Source organism: Electrona antarctica, assembly GCF_951216825.1.
Source record: "Electrona antarctica genome assembly, chromosome: 2".
NCBI classification, from domain to species: Eukaryota; Metazoa; Chordata; class Actinopteri; order Myctophiformes; family Myctophidae; genus Electrona; species Electrona antarctica.
This window is the reverse complement of record NC_136807.1, coordinates 34241614-34258883: the sequence shown is the minus strand read 5'-3', so window position 1 is coordinate 34258883 and position 17270 is coordinate 34241614. Positions and strand designations below refer to the sequence as shown.

Sequence of the window (17270 nt, the reverse complement as noted above, 5' to 3'; positions counted from 1 at the left end):
TTGTCCGGGTTGAAACTAACACTAGTGTGTGTGTGCGTGTGTGTGTGTGTGTGTGTGTGTGTGTGTGTGTGTGTGTGTGTGTGTGTGTGTGTGTGTGTGTGTGTGTGTGTGCGTGCGTGCGCGCGCGCGCGTGCGTGCGTGACGTGTGTGTGACCTTAATTCATGAAAAATGCTTTCTCTTCATTTGCCATATGACCTTGGACTATTCACTAATAAGATACTTATTAACAGCTTAAACTGTTCAATGTTTACAGTCTATCAGTCTCAACACATATCAAATTCAGAGCCTTGAAAGCAGAGTGAGATAAACAGATAACTATATCCTATACTTACAGTTACAGACAGTGCTACAAGGCCAGCTGGTAACAGAAGCAGATATTTCTTCTGGGTCAAAGAAAATAACTATTGGTAAACAAGGTTGAAGACCAGAGAGAAAGGTAAGGTATGAGTATGGTCATTAAAGAGTAAATTCACCCCATGTCGTAAATATACTACCCATCTTCCAATTGCTCCATATCCAGTCTCTCTCTCCCTGTTTCCTGTCTGTAGACAGGAAGATATATCTTCACTGTATCCTATCAATAAAGGCAGAAAAGCCCCCAAAATATCTTAAAAAATATATGTTTGGCTTCATATGCAATTTTTGGCTTTTAATGCAATATAAGCCATTTTTTATAGATTGATGAAATGCGCATCAAGAGGAACTGCAATATATATATATTTTTTTCTTATAGTTTTTATCCCACGATTTTGCAACCCAGTTTTTTCACCCAGTGCCACTGCCAATTATCTAATGTAATCCTGGGCGCTACACTTCCTCTGCCAACCTGGGGAACTGCAATATAGATTGCACTCTTGTTCTAAATTTACATTACAGTTACAGTAAGACGGTGATTCTCAACCTTTTTTATTTCAAGGACCCCGTTTGATATTAGGCCACCACCAGGCCATGTCATACCTTTATGCGTTTATTTTGATCTATAGAGCCCCACCCCACATCTACATTGTAAGAATAACTATAACTTTATCCCCCACGTCTCATTAAGTAGGGTGGACTCATGCCTTCCACTTGAGTTAGAACAATATCTTTAATTAGTTATTGTGCTTGGTGTTTACTGCCCTTGCAAGTGTGCAAATGGAACTAAATTGGACCTGAAATGAAGTATGGAAGATTAATATGCACAAATATCATGTTTGAAGGCTGTCCTGAATCAAGGTAATAGTCTGTTTTCCTCTCAGTTATATCATGATATGAAATCCATCTGTTGTTTTCTTTCCCTCTTAGCCTGCTTACTTTCTCTGCCAGGACACTCCATTCAGACAAATCATAACAATGTGTACAATATGTAATGTATGAACCATTTTTGAATGCAGCGATATAAGAATAGAGCTGAAAAGAGATGCGTACAAAATTAATAATGAATCAATAAGCAAGAGGGAATACATTGCATTTCTGTTATACTTATCTTATCTTATACTTAAGTATAAAATTGACCCCAACCTGTGTACACACCTGATCTATCTACGCCTTCTCAACCACCAACCAAACCAACCAGCTGCATGGTGGTTGGGGTATAATGACAGATGCAGGTTGAAAGTGTTTAAAGGAAATAGTACGACTTTCTGGTCAAATGGAAACAACAATCGTTCTAACTATATCTATTTTTTCTAGACTTCAATCATATCAATTGGTATTGTATTTTATGTTGTTGATTAGTCACCTTTACAACAAGGTATAACTTGAATTGTATCGTGCAATGGTGGAATGGACAATATAGCTAAACGTGCCCCAAAATTCCCCAATATGCTCCTGTTAGTATATCGCTCTTGTTTTGAGAGACCTTCGGCACAGGTGACACCTGAACATGGGTCCTGCAACTTTGTTGAGTTTGTGTATGCTCCAAGCAGCAACACTGTCCCCATGGAAAAGATACCACCGTTTGTCCCTTGAGGGATAAGGCCCTCAAACGACAGGGCAAGTGGAAGCTGGTGTTCAGTCACAAAGAGTGACAGCATTATTTGGTGTCAGCCCTGGTACCATTTCTTAAACGTAAGACCAAGTTACTTGAAACTAATAAAGTCAAAGACAGACCCCAAAAAGACCAGTTCCTCACCCTTACTTCACTGAGGAACAAACCATAGGCTTCCAGAGATTTACAGGCACGATTCGGTACCAGTACCACAGACAGATCTTTGTCAAAGTTTCAATCAGGACCTATGCTCAGGTCAGGTGCCAGTAATAATCGACAGTCATGAGTCTCTCAATGATGTTCACCTCACCTACCTAATAATCTACATGCGATTACAAAGACTGCTCTATCTCTGGGCCTTTCATGGCTCACTAGTAGTCAGTCACTACAGGCTAATACAAAAGATAGCACTGGAATATCTTGTCTTGGATTTGACCTTGCTGGAATACAGTCATTGACCCTGCCTCTATATCCTCTATCTGCCTCTTTATAAACCACAGAGATGATGCAGCCAGTTGTCTCAGAAAGCCCGGAGGACCAGTCCTTCACTAAGAAACAGGTACGTCATGACTCCTTTTATTTATTAGCACATAACGTATTTTGCATGCTGTTGTTATCAAATTATTGGCAATATGATGTTAAATAAAGTATCAGAATTATCCATGTGTTTGTGTCTAGAATAATATAGAAATAGAAAATGGTAATGGCTCTTGTAATAGTTATCATGTAGCACTAAAAAATAAATGATTATAATGAAACCTTAAAAGGATGAATCATACTCCTTTCATTATTTCAGTTCAGACCACTATCAAAAGGAGCACCCGCTGTAATAAACCATGGCTCGATTTACCATCGTTGCTGGTAGGCGGAATTTGCGGAAATCTCACTAATCATTGTTAATCAAATTAAATCTAATTATCTGAGTATGGTGCAGTTACTAAAACAGATTTTCTCCTTTTAGGACTAACCCTTTTAATCTGTCTTCAAGTGGGTATGTGTCCATTCATTCATTCTATTTAATTGAATTTAATAAGAATGTGCTAACATGATTCCATCTCATTAGAGAAGTCTTGAAGCTTAAATGCAGAGTTCTTCAGACAGGACAGGATAGGCTATGTTGTTATGATAGATAGATAGATCTTTATTGTCATTGTAACATGTACAATGATATTAAAAGTGTCAAGTGCATCAGATCACAAAACAACATAAAACTAAAACTATGAAACAACAAAACACACATGACTGTTATATAGAATTGACAATAATCTGCTCGACCAGTAAATGTACTGATTCACTCTCATCTGCATAAGCATATTGATACACTTGATGCCATGGCCATCGTTCAATGCTTTTATCACCACACAGTATCCCAGGACATACAGTATGCCATGATATGAAATCCATCTGTTGTTTTCTTTCTCTATTATCGTATACTTTCTCTGCCAGGACACTCCATTCAGACAAATCATAACAATGTTTACAATGTGTAATGTATGAACCATTTTAGAATGCAGCAATATAAGAATAGAGCTGAAATGAGCTAGGTACAAAATTAATAATGAATCAATAAGCAAGAGGAAATACATTGCATTTATGTTATACTTATGTCTATTTTTTTGTTGAAAAGTGTCATCCAGCAAACCACTGCTGTGTTACTTCACCAACTGGGCCCAGTATAGACCTGGCGCTGGCAGATACCTGCCTGCTAACATTGACCCCAACCTGTGTACACACCTGATCTACGCCTTTGCAACCATCAACCAAACCAACCAGCTGGCCACTTTTACGTGGGATGATCTCTTCAAGGACTTCAATGGACTCAAACGTTGGTGAGTTGTTCTCTACATGCTAGCAGATTCGAATTAGAAGTATGACAATGTTACAATGAGACTAATAGATGTAGAGTAGTTGGACAACATTACTAATTGAAACTTTCCTATCTTGTTTGTGGTATTTGTTGAACAAATGAGCAATGACCCAGAGAAAATTCTTGAGTAAAGTTAAAATGTTACAGTACCTTCATTATGTTTTATGTGTCTGTCTGTCTGTCTGTCTGTCTGTCTGTCTGTCTGTCTGTCTGTCTGTCTGCGTGCGTGGACTGCGTGCGTGCGTGCGTGCGTGCATGCGTGCGTGCGTGCGTGCGTGCGTGCATGTGTGCGTGTGTGTGTGTGAGTGTGTGTGTGACTAGACAGACTCCCGCGTGTTACCAGCCGATACTGACAATAAGCCACTCCCGAGTCCCAACCTACTTCTTTAATATTACGCACTCAACCCCAAATTGGTATCACAAATTGGCATCAGTTGCTTTGAGGTGCCTGTATAGAGCACCCGTTGTACCAATGCTATTTCCAACCGCAGCTTCCTCAGGTCCTGACGGTTGCAAAACACAGACTTACACAGCCCTCGGTTGTCAACCCTACCTGGCAGAGATATGTGCTCTGCTGCGTGCCACTTTATAGTTCACCCCACCCCCTCCCAAACAAAAGTTTAAATGTATTTAATATGGGGGAAATAATATATTCATATATTCATAATTGTCTACTTTGTACTTTGCAGCAACCCTGAGCTGAAAACTCTACTTGCTGTTGAAGGGTGGGATTTAAGATCTTCTACACAGTGAGTTCAAATACTTCAGCAATTTATGAATATTCATAAGGGTGTTGTTGGATAATACAATTCATCTAGCTGTGAAGCAAGAAAATCATTAAAGGACCACTTCACCACTTTTCAACTTCTCTTCCTATAATTGGTCCTAACTAATGTTCATGATAAAATGCCACCATTTTTTTCTACTCAGTCTGTGTCTCATAGGAAGGCTGTGGGCAGTTCAGAAACCCGTCCACCAGTGACATCATCGATGGTGAATCCAAGCTAATAGAAACGGCAGGCTTTCTTTTCCTGAAAAGTTGCAATGCAAAAGTTGAAGCCATCGTTCTCACGATAATAAAAATCTAAATATATTTTAAAACAAATCTTGTTTAAAAAAAATCTGCCTAATGATGATGTCACTGGTGGACGGGTGTCCGAACTGCCCAAAGCCCTCCTATGAGACACAGACTGAGTAGGAAAAAATGGTGGTGTTTTATCATGAACATTAGTGAGGACCAATTATATGAAGAGATGTTGAAAAGTGGTCCTTTAACAGTTGCAGTGTTTGTTCTGTTGTTTTATGCCTCTGTAGATTTGCCAAAATGGTTGAATCCAATTCCACCCGCCAGGAATTCATCACGTCAGCCATTGATTTCTTGAGACAGCATGATTTTGATGGGCTAGACTTGGACTGGGAGTATCCTGGGGAAGAGGACAAGGAGGGGTTCACCCTGCTCTGCAAGGTACCTGTCTGCTAGAGCACTGGTTCCAAAACAGTGGGTCAGGACCCATTTGTGGGTCGCAGACACATTTGTATACATCCCTTTATCTGTAGTTTCCTACATTTTGTTTTTCTTTTCAAAATCTTTTTATTTTGGTTTTATAACAGTATGGGTGTCAAGTCACAGATTAGATTTTAGTATCAGTGACTGAGGTAAACAAACGTATAAATCACAGAGATCATGGGCAGACATAATGAAAAGACTATGTTATTGTGCAAAACATTCCCCTTCAAGACAAAAGAAAAACAAGCGAAACTTTTCATGAATTGAAAATTATTCAATATTTATTTTTAGTAATTTCATGCAGAAATCAAAGAGAATCAAAGAATGTCAATACATTTGTAAACAAACGTTTAAGTAGTGAAAATCGCCGATCCCGCCGCATTGTGGGCTTGTAGATCTGCTATTTTCACTAGTTTGGGTCCCGGGCAAAGATCTAATTTCTGTTTTCTGTCTCGGCCTAAAATTAGTTTGGGAACCATTGTGCTAGAGAGTTAAAAACTGCTGAGATGATACAGTATGTTATTAGCCCAGCATCTTTGTTTTAATAATAATAATAATAAAGCTTTATTTATATAGCACCTTTCAAGAACAAGGTCACAAAGTGCTGAACAACAAGAGCATAGAACATATCATACATCCAAATACCATACCATAGCCATAACATGGATTGCATTTTTATTGCACACATTTTCATAACTAAGCCAGTGACCATTGAAAATGATGCCTGTTGGGAACGCATGCCCCTCCAGTAATACCCGTAGTACACCAATTATCAGACCCAATGTACCCGTCTGTCTGTCAGCGTAAGTTTTATACCCATGGAGAGTTCTGTGTCTGTCTGTCTGTCTGTCTGTCTGTCTGTCTGTCTGTCTGTCTGTCTGTCTGTCTGTCTGTCTGTCTGTCTGTCTGTCTGTCTGTCTGTCTGTCTGTCTGTCTGTCTGTCTGTCTGTCTGTCTGTCTGTCTGTCTGTCTGTCTGTCTGTCTGTCTGTCTGTCTGTCTGTCTGTCTGTCTTGTCTGCCTGTGTCCTTTAAAAGGACACAGGCAGGCAGACAGACAGACAAATCGAGAAACAGAGATATACATGCATGGGCATAAAAGGACTCCTTTTATGCCCATGCATGGATATCTCTGTTTCTCGATGTGTCTTTCTGCCTGTGTCCCTTCGTGTCCTCTGCGACATGCAGGCCAAATTTTAAGCAAACCGTTACCGTTCTCGAGATACGCAGGGAAAGGATATACGCACGCACACATGCAAAGAATTGCATAATTTATAGGCGGTTTATCACACATTTTCTATTTGGATGTAGGAATTGCATGCTGCCTTTGAGAAGGAAGGAGTTCAAAACGCAAGACCAAGACTGCTGCTCTCAGCTGCAGTTGCTGCTGAGAAGGAACACATTGACAATGGTTATGATATTTTTAACATTTCTATGTGAGTTCATGTGACAAGGTATTTTCTAATAAGCTCTTCATTCCAAATGCAACATGTATTTTATCATCCATAACTGTGTGTCATTGTATATAACAGGTACCTTGACTTTATTAATGTCATGACTTATAACTTCCATGGACCATGGGAGCCATTCACTGGCCACTTCAGTCCTCTGTACAGAAGTTCTTCAAAAGAGAGCAAGACTCAAAATGTGGTGAGTAGAAATCTCAGAACTCAAAAATACTTTCTTTCCAGTATGCAGAACACATACAAATAATCATGTGCAGAACAGTACTTGACACAATGCTTTACTGCAGTGTGCCTTGAAAAGGAGATCCTTAACCCCAACAATAAGTATGGGTTTAGAATAGATTGTTAACCTCACTGGGGTTTACCTACATGGCAAATGATTGTGTATACATGTCACATCTTTACATTTTCCCCAGGACTTTGCTATGAAATACTGGAAAAAACAAGGAGCTCCTGCTGAAAAACTCATGCTTGGTTTTGCTACATATGGAATCACATTTAACACATCTTCAGCAGATGCTGGTGTCGGGTCACCAGCTAGCAGTCCTGGCTCTGCTGGATACTATACAGAAGAAGCTGGATTATTGTCTTATTTTGAGGTTTGTGAATATTGAATTTCTATAAGGGTAATAACAAAGTGTCCATTTTGATCTTAGAATCATAAGATATGGTCAATACTAATACTAATACTAAAATAATACTGAACTCATAGCCTATTACTAGTAATACTCACTGCAGTTAATATTGCTGAAAATATTGAATGAAGAGAGAGGTATTACACTGCATTGTCTTGTCACATCTTTTGGATCTAAGATTTTCATTCTTCCAACAGATATGTATCAACTTCCAACGATCCAATTTGCGCTGGATTGACAAGCAAATGGTGCCTTTTGCAACCAAAGACAAAGAATGGGTGGGATTTGAAAACAGAAGAAGTTTTACAAACAAGGTAATGTACAGCAAAAATCGTTATGATGCAAACTACACATTCTCAAACAAGAGTAATTTATTTTTGTAATCATTAAATGATTTATTCTTTCTGAGATAATTAAATGTATTTTAAGTGTTCTGTCTCTTACTGTTTTCATCAAAGACTGAAGTTGTAAATCGTAATAATTCAACAAAAGCTAAGCTTGATGAAATAACTAAATGTACCTAAAACCTATAATATCATGAGTTGATATCAGTGATGATACTAGCTACATACTGAATTTGATTATATAATTCAGGCAAAAATGATTAAAAGTGTGTGGTTTTGATGTGCAGCATTAGATATAAAATGTATTGTTGTGTTCAATTATATACTATTATACAGGTGAAGTACCTGAAGGACAACAATTTTGGGGGTGCCTTTGTATGGAGTATTGACCTGGATGACTTTTCTGGAGAAGTGTGCGGACAGGACAAGAAGTACCCCCTCATCAGCCACCTGCGTTCTCTTTTGGATTCAGGTTACAGGTAAACACAATACAAACGTAATTTAATCACCACACAAAAATAAGGCTTCACAGAAAAATCCCTTTTCTACTTTTAACATATTATTTGTTTGTCAGATTGATGCCTAACCTGTCTGCCACCACCACTACTGCTGCTGTTGCTGCCGCCACCACCACTGTTGCACCTGACAGTAACCCTAACCTGTCTGCCACCACCACTACTGCTGCTGTTGCTGCCGCCACCACCACTGTTGCACCTGACAGTAACCCTAACCTGTCTGCCACCACCACTACTGCTGCTGTTGCTGCCGCCACCACCACTGTTGCACCTGTCAGTAACCCTAACCCTAACCTGTCTGCCACCACCACTACTGCTGCTGTTGCTGCCGCCACCACCACTGTTGCACCTGACAGTAACCCTAACCCTAACCTGTCTGCCACCACCACTACTGCTGCTGTTGCTGCCGCCACCACCACTGTTGCACCTGACAGTAACCCTAACCCTAACCTGTCTGCCACCACCACTACTGCTGCTGTTGCTGCCGCCACCACCACTGTTGCACCTGACAGTAACCCTAACCCTAACCTGTCTGCCACCACCACTACTGCTGCTGTTGCTGCCGCCACCACCACTGTTGCACCTGACAGTAACCCTAACCCTAACCTGTCTGCCACCAACACTACTGCTGCTGTTGCTGCCGCCACCACCACTGTTGCACCTGACACTAACCCTAACCCTAACCTGTCTGCCACCACCACTACTGCTGCTGTTGCTGCCGCCACCACCACTGTTGCACCTGACAGTAGCAGCCTTCTGTAGAGGGAAGACTGATGGCCTCTATATAAATGAGGAAGACTCCAACTCCTATCAATGCTCCAACGGAATTACCTACGTCCAGAAATGCTAGTTCTGGCGCTAAACTTGTTTATTGCGACAGTTGCAAATGCTGTGAGTGGTCTTAATTAAATATGTCCAAGACCAAGGTTATAGGTTATAGGTGTTTGCTCTGTCTCCTGTGTGACGTGACATGCGATGTAAATAGTTTCTCATTTGCTGTTTGCGATGTGTGCTTGGAGTAAGTAAGTAATAAATGGATAGATCATAATAGTAACCAATTGTGGCGTTGTAACTTAAAGTAATGCTGTGTAACCTTTTCAATGGAAACTGTTCAGAAATCTTGTGGTCTGGCCCTTGATACTGCGGTAGAGGTCGCCTGTAGAAACACAGTAAGTAAGAAATAGCCAGAACTCTGAAGTCTTTCTGGTACTTTTACTTCATATTAAGTCTTCTTCATGAGTGTGGTTGTAGTAGCAGCTTGAACAGATGTGACTGGGGTGGTGGTGAACATCCTTGATGATATAGTGAGCTTTGATCACTTCTCATACGATTCCTGGGGAGATGAAGCTCACCTCCCATTATGCGCACGGCCATCTGCACCACCCTCTGAATATACTATAGGCTACTCCTCTTTCTGCTATTGTGTGAATGTGTGAATGTTCTGGTTTTAGCACCCTCTCTCTGTCACCATTGGCAGAGAGAAAGAAAGACAGCTAAACATTAAAACAGCAATAATATGTGATTTAGAAATTTAAGCTGTTTACTGAGGTCAACAATTCACTTGAAGTCTTGAATATAACTTCTAAATGAAGCAGTGACATTGGATGGGAGTAGAGCCTAGGAATAGAAGTGTGTGTGTGTGTGTGTGTGTGTGTGTGTGTGTGTGTGTGTGTGTGTGTGTGTGTGTGCGCGCGCGCGCGCGCGCGTGCGTGCAGTGTGCGGCTGTGCGCGTCACTGAGCGAGTGAGTGAGTGGTGAAAGTATATGGCATGGTGAGAGAAAGAAATTAATCCCTTGTTGTAAGTGCGACTCATGACACGGACGAAGTAGCCTACCGCAGGGCGGCGTGAATCTGGTGATGTCAGGGGCTAACTAGCCTCGGTCCCAGGCTCAATACTTAACTGCGAAAAAGAAGAGGATGGAGGCTAACAGGTCGTGCCATTAGGAAGAGCTGGACGTTCTACTGAATCTACTCTACCCCGAGGCACTAGGTTGCAGAGAGGCGATCGATTAAAAAGTTGATCGGCATGACAGGTTGGTGTTGACACTTTACGCCACTCTGTAAGTCCACTCTCTGAGTAGAAGTAGCCCAGAGTGACTCCAGTAGTATTCCTATATTTTTAGACAGTCACCGTGATTTGAGGCAGCTATATTGTTGAAACAAACAGCCCTTCAACTTTCACTCACTTGTTTAATCTTAGATGTTTACTGTCATGTCATTTGAGCTTCAAACTCAGAGCTTGGTTTTGGGCATTACCTCAATAGCAGTGTCACATTTCACAGCGAGTCGATTTCCCCTCTCCAACTATAAATAAATCGGGAGAAATTTGGTAACCCGTCAGAACCATTAGTTCATTCCCTTGTTGTTCTCAGTGCCGCCAGAAGATGGCGCCAGTTATCCGTTTTAAATAGCAATCCAAGTCGCTTTAAAGATCGTGCATTACATTCACCCATTCACACATCATTTTATTAATGTCTACTTACTGTAGTTAAACAGTGGAAATTTGTGTGTGTGTGTGTGTGTGTGTGTGTGTGTGTGTGTGTGTGTGTGTGTGTGTGTGTGTGTGTGTGTGTGTGTGTGTGTGTGTGTGTGTGTGTGTGTGTGCGTGCGTGCGTGCCTGCGTGTGTGCGTGCGTGCGTATGTGAGTAACTACTGCATTGTATCATATCAGTCAACAGTTTTTGATTGATTGATTTATTGGTTTTATTAAAGTATTTATTAACATTTTGCAGAATGGTTACATTTCACATGAAAGCACAACTCAATTCAAAGACTGTTACTGTCAACGACGACTGATTGATTGATTGATTTAAATATTTATTAACAGTTTGCAGAATTACAGTACATTTCAAGCACAAACTCAATACAAAGACAACCCAATTAAGCATTACACTTGTTTACAAGAGGGTCCACCTTGTTCAATTCATCAAAACATTTAGAGACGTACAAATAGACATTTCTATATATAGTAAAAAAACAGAACAGGAATTCATCATAAGGGAGGTAAAAAGGGAAAAGAAACATATACAGTGAGGGGAAAAATGGGTGGGCGGTGGGGGGGGGGATTCAGATTTTACGGAGGCCAGTTTCGAATTGCAGCCGTCCGTAGGTGCCCTTTGAGGTTTTGAAGGAGTCAAGGGATTCGCATGTCTTAATGACTGTTGGTAGGGCGTTCCACATGTTGGTGGCATAGGAGCGAAAAGATATCTGGGTTGCAGAATCTGGGTTGTACATGGTTTGTTGCACTTCCTCTGGTGTTATGGGTGTGGACTGTGGACTTCATTAACATTAAGGAAGTATCTAGACAGGTACATGGGTATCTTGGTGGTGTATCGAATCTTGTGGACCAGACCCATTGCAAGATGCTGTACTCTGTCGTCGACCCTAAGCCATTCCAGCCTGTCAAATTGGGCAGGGGTGAGGTGGGTTCGGGGGGTGAGGCCAAGTAGGAGCCTGACCCGTTTGTTTTGGGAAGTCTGGAGCCTAGTTTTAAGGGCCTTTGACACACTGATAAAGCATTGATAAAGCATTACACTTGTTTACAAGAGGGTCCAAATCTGTGGTCCATATCAGTGGTCCCCAATGTCTTCTACATCTGACACAAACTGAGCTTCCCCACACGTGCACGCATGCACAAACAGCTAGTATATCCACTTAAACACTATACTCTTTTTCTACAAGGACTTTAGATGAACTTCATACTGTTAAAATGTATTTCCATATTCTGTATTTACTTATCTTGTGTGTTGTGTCCCTTTTTATACCTCATTTCCTTTGAGAATGGTGAGAAAGCACTGCTCTTTGTTGACGTGCTAACCGCAATGCAATATTGCATACTAAAATGATTGACGTTTGGCGAATTCCCCTGCCTGGTAACGCTATGAACTGTGAGTTATTCTCTTAGCCAAAGTCTGAATAGATTTGTGGACTTTCGGAAAGTGTGCATAAAGGCCCTCACTGACTTACCAATTTCAAACAGGACAGCCCTCAAGCCCTAGACTAGAGGACTTTACGTGAATGAACAAGTGCCGGTGCACCAAGTTAGTGAACCATTGGAATTGGGCCCTTAATTCTGTCCTCACTTAACTCATAGTTTCGGTTTTCCCTGGACAGACTTGGATGGCTATCAAGAGCGGCTCCAGCGGGACTCTGAGTTCCTGTGCTCGGACCAGCGGATGGACACTGACCTGGTGGACAGACTGGTCCTGCAGCTGAACAGAATCCATCCTCAGATCCTCAGTGACAAAGAAGCCCACAGGGTGATTCATTTAACACATGGCTGCTCAAATTGCTGACAAATGGGATGGCTCCAACAAACATCCTTAACCAGATGAACCGTTTTGATTGATTGTTATTGACAGTTTGCAGAATTGGTACAGTTCAAGGAAAGTACTAAATCTGCTAGACCTTTATGGGTCCTCCATTTTCCTCCCTAGGCCTCTCTATTCTGGGGCAAAGTTATTTAGGTATAGAGCGGGAAAAGGATAGGGGGCCTATATAGACCTATAGACCCCTATGCTTTTTTTTTATTAAGATATATTTTTGGGCCTTTTTTGCCTTTATTGATAGATTAACAGTAGTTTGACAGGAAAGGGGGAGGGAGATGGGGGATCTCCCTCAAAGGTCATCGGGATCAGGACTCAAACCCGCGACACGCTGTCAGGCTGGATTACCAGCCTAGTGCCTGGACCGCTCGGCCAGTTATACGTAATTTACCTATATATAAAATGTTGTGTTGTCTTGTCACACAGATTTGAGCTTATTTTCTTTATTTACATAAAACCCAATGCAAAAAGCAGTTGAGATAACTTCTGGGTTGGACGTGATCCATGTTGCATTCTTAAAAAATATTCTCTATCGCACGATGGTGTCGCTCATCGAGAAGAAGAACAGATCTTTTCGCATGTCATGCAAAAAAAAGACGTAAAGAAATTGTTAATATAGCCTATGTAAAAGTACTGCATCGCGTCGTTTCGCGATGTCTTGTGAGCTTGTGCATCGGGTATTATTATAATTTTTTTACATTTAGAAAGTACAAAATTAAATGTATTTATTTGTCCTATGTCACATCCTACATACAGTTCAGGAACCTGATCATGCTCACTGAGATGGGATTGGCTGAGCTGCTAAGTCACCTGCAGAGGGAGGGTGACGAGGCATGTCAGGAATTCTACAGAGGTCTTCACATCCATGCTGAAGATGTTTACTGTAGCCTGCCCTCTAGAATCACACTCAGAGGTACAATGCTGTTTAGAGTAGGGGTTCTAAAACACTGGCAAGTAGATGTGAAGGTTTAGGAGGTCCAGGGACCGCACAGATATCCAGGGTTCAGTGTGTTTTGGGTTCGTTTGTTTGTTTGTTTTTTGGTCAGTTAGTTGTGCAAATATCCCCAAAACACAATCTTTTGGGTTTCTTTGGGGCTGACAAATATTTCTCCTTTTCGACTAAAATGGTAAATGGTGCATTTATATTGCGTCTTTATCCAAGGCGCTTTACATAGATTGAGATATTACATTCACCCATTCATACACCGATTGCGGCGGAAGCCATGCAAGGTACCAACCAGCACATCGGGAGCAATTTGGGGTTCAGTGTCTTGCCCAAGGACACTTCGACATGTAGACAGGAGGAGCCGGGATTCGAACCGCCGACCCATGGATCATTGGACGACCTGCTCTACCTCCTGAGCCACAGTCACCCTACAAATAGGCTCCTGTGTCATATTACTAGAGTAGTGTCACCAGGTTTCTGCATCTGTTTAAGAACTTTATCCAGTCTATCCAATGTAAACAATCCTACGGCACATTATGCGAATCACACTATACATCTCTTCTCTACAGTTTCCCATAATAGCACAATAACACAGCCCGCACATTTATAAATTAGCCTTAATGGACATATAGTTCATCCGGTATGCACAAGTTACATTGTGTGTTTCTTACTAACTAACATTTATCTTCCAACTCCTAGAGATGGCCGACCCAAACAGGACGAAGACTGTTGCAGTCCACCGACAGAGATATGTGCTTAACAATAACGGTATATCTGCTCTATTTCCCATATTTCTTCTTACTGTACCATCACGTTCATGGCTAGCTGAAGTAAAGTTATACTAGTGATATAATCAGGCCTTAAGGTAGCAGTCAAGAAAAATAAATAACCAAATAAATGAATGACAACACAAAAACAAAACATATATAATTCTAAGGTATGGAGGTGTAATCATAATGTGCTGTCTGCAGTTGTAACTGTGTGTGTGTGTGTGTGTGTGTGTGTGTGTGTGTGTGTGTGTGTGTGTGTGTGTGTGTGTGTGTGTGTGTGTGTGTGTGTGTGTGTGTGTGTGTGTGTGTGCGTGGCTGCGTGCGTGCTCGCGTGGGTGGGAGGTGGAACCTCTGTCCCCCTCTCTGATCTTATCTGCAGCCTCAAATAAGCCTCTTTAAGCCGAAGCAAGCTTTGTTCCTCACTAAACGTATTTGTCCGCTGAACCTTTTGACCCCAAATGTCCCCTCTGCAGGCCCCATTGCGCTGCACCGCACTACCATTCATGGTCCAATTACATTCAGTGCTGTGGTTTTGTGGGTCAATTGAGCTCACGTGTGGCTCCCTTCCAAATCAGCTGCCTCTGTCCTACATTCCTTTAAACAGTCAGTGGTACTGTACGTTAGTCTCGCCTGGCAACACTATCGGAGCTCTCCTCCCGCCGATACATCTGGTGACCAGCGGCGGACAAAGTACTCAACCCCAGTACTTGAGTTCGAGTATAGATTTTCCTAGTCAAAGGTTACTTTTAAATATCAATCCATTGCGGTATTCAAATTTAGCCATTAACTTTATGTTTTCTAAAATGTTCAAAAAAGATATAAATAATGTTGAAAAATAGCAGATCTGCTATTTTCACTATTTTCCAAATACGAAATGTCAAAGGTACAATATTTGCTTTTGAAATGTAGTGGAGTGAAAGTCATGCCTATCCAAAAATACAAATACTCTAGTAAAATACATTTTATTTACAAATTTACTTACTGTATGTACAGACTTGGTTAGTAGACTACTCATCTAAATTGAATGTAGTGTCTAGAACACTGCCCGCTGCATTGAAAACCAAACATATCACATCCCATAGGACCATCTTTGCATAGTTCTACCATGCAGTTATTCTTTAAAACTCTGAACTGTTTCGACCCAGTTTTATCACCTTCATTGAATGTCAGATGTCTCCAGACGTATACTTAAGCGGAGATCTCCGGTCCTCTGGCTACATGAGCCTAGTGGTACATGGACTGGGTCAAAGGTAATGTCAGTCAGGGAACTGGGTCATCCGTCGTTCCTTGGCGCTAATGAGGCATTTGCTCCCAAATCACGAGACTTGCACAAAGAAAAGAGAAGCCGCTCATTCCGTGCGTGCTACTGTGCTGTTGCACTTGTTCTGGGCCAGTGGTTCTCCAACATTTTCATGTCAAGGACCTCCAAATTGATTTATATGGCTGCAGACCCCCACCTGAAAATACTTTGTGCCATGGACCCTTGTGTTGTTAAAATATTTCAGAATGTTCAAAAGCTTTCCATTATTTTCCCACATTTCTTTGAAAAAACATCACAATGTCACGATGCAATGTGAGCTCAAAGGTCATTTTCAAATATCCAATGTACACTGTTAGGAAGTGGTCAAGCTGATTTTTATAACCGCTCCAACATGTGGCCTTGTGTGTAGGTCCCACAGACACATTTTGTTCATTTAGCTTGCATTGTGCAAAAGTAATTTACTTCTCTCTCCGTCACTGTAGGACCTATGTTCTTTCTGAGCTGTTTCAGCTTTGCTGCTGGCCTTGCCATGCTCTATTATTATGGAGGTGAGTCATACGAAATGGTGCAAAACAGGGGTGAAAGAATTCCAGAATATCAATCGATGTTGACGCACTAAGGGATCAAAGTATTCAAAGACTATATGGATATCCCTCTTCCTGTGCTGTTGTTAATTCATTTCTCTTTGCAACTAGATGTTTTCCTGGATTCTGCGTTCACAGATGATAAGACATTGTTGAGGGCTACAGGTCCATTTATTCACTGTTCTGCAGCAGGACTGAAGTGGAGCAAAAGACGTAATGATGTCCTATGCTGAGGACAGATGCAAGAGAAAATGAGGTCCTAAATGAGAAGGCAAATGAACCAAACCCCTTTGGGGGAAACAGCCCACAAAATATGCCAAACACCTATACTAGCAGAGCTAGAAGGTTGCAATCTTACGGAACTATACATATGAATTAATGCTACTTTGATTGTTTATCGTTTTTCAGCCAGAAGACAAAACATGATTAACTTGACACATTCATAATGTTGTGTTTGCATGTGTGTCAGAATGTCATGGCTGTTATATAAAGAGATATAACAGTCCACCATGTGCTAACTCATTGCTTGAGTGTATAATGCTTGACTGGATCAATTATATATAAACTGCTGATCATTAAGAGACATGTTTTTCATCTCTGAGGAATGAACAATATTGATATAGCAAGCATAAAGTGCTTTGAATTCAACCTGAATTAAGTATCCAACTTATCCTTTGACTAATTTTATTGACATGTCTCTTGAAATGCACAGCAACCAGCTCACCATTAGCAGCTTGCAGAAATTCTATTGAATATGGTAAATTGCACTTAACCTATCTTCAAATATCGATCACACTTCAAGTGTTTCATAAACCACTTCATTCACCAGTCAGTGTTACCTGGTAACTTAATAAACTAAGTGACCGCCTGATGTCATGTCATGTCATGTCATGTCTTATTGTTCTCAACATTATTTTGTCCAAAGAAAGGTTAATGCAATTTAATACTTTAAGAAATAAAGTATAACAAGTTTAAAAATAAGTTATCAAGTTAAAGAAATCTAATGATTATTCATCCATGCCACATACAGTGAAATGGAAAATATGATAAAACAGGGACCCTCAGGGTTTCTTGTACTTGGCG

At 41.0% G+C, this 17270-nt stretch overlaps 2 protein-coding genes across 2 annotated transcripts; both read left to right on the top strand.

Moving 5' to 3' along the window:
• Window positions 1-372: 372 nt before the first annotated feature.
• On the top strand, window positions 373-9585 carry LOC306912636 (chitinase-3-like protein 1). The gene is made up of 13 exons (XM_079489004.1): window positions 373-437; window positions 2471-2529; window positions 2767-2831; window positions 2932-2961; window positions 3598-3799; window positions 4527-4586; window positions 5152-5302; window positions 6653-6777; window positions 6874-6991; window positions 7224-7406; window positions 7640-7756; window positions 8123-8265; window positions 8361-9585. Exons 3-13 carry the CDS (start codon window positions 2807-2809, stop codon window positions 9061-9063), a joined length of 1857 nt encoding a protein of 618 aa, XP_079345130.1. The 5' UTR covers window positions 373-437; window positions 2471-2529; window positions 2767-2806; the 3' UTR covers window positions 9064-9585.
• A 617-nt stretch (window positions 9586-10202) lies between these two features.
• On the top strand, window positions 10203-17066 carry LOC306933132 (caspase recruitment domain-containing protein 19-like). Its single transcript, XM_079515173.1, has 6 exons — window positions 10203-10334; window positions 12415-12560; window positions 13383-13539; window positions 14272-14340; window positions 16086-16151; window positions 16299-17066. Exons 1-6 carry the CDS (start codon window positions 10328-10330, stop codon window positions 16418-16420), a joined length of 567 nt encoding a protein of 188 aa, XP_079371299.1. The 5' UTR covers window positions 10203-10327; the 3' UTR covers window positions 16421-17066.
• Window positions 17067-17270: the final 204 nt, after the last annotated feature.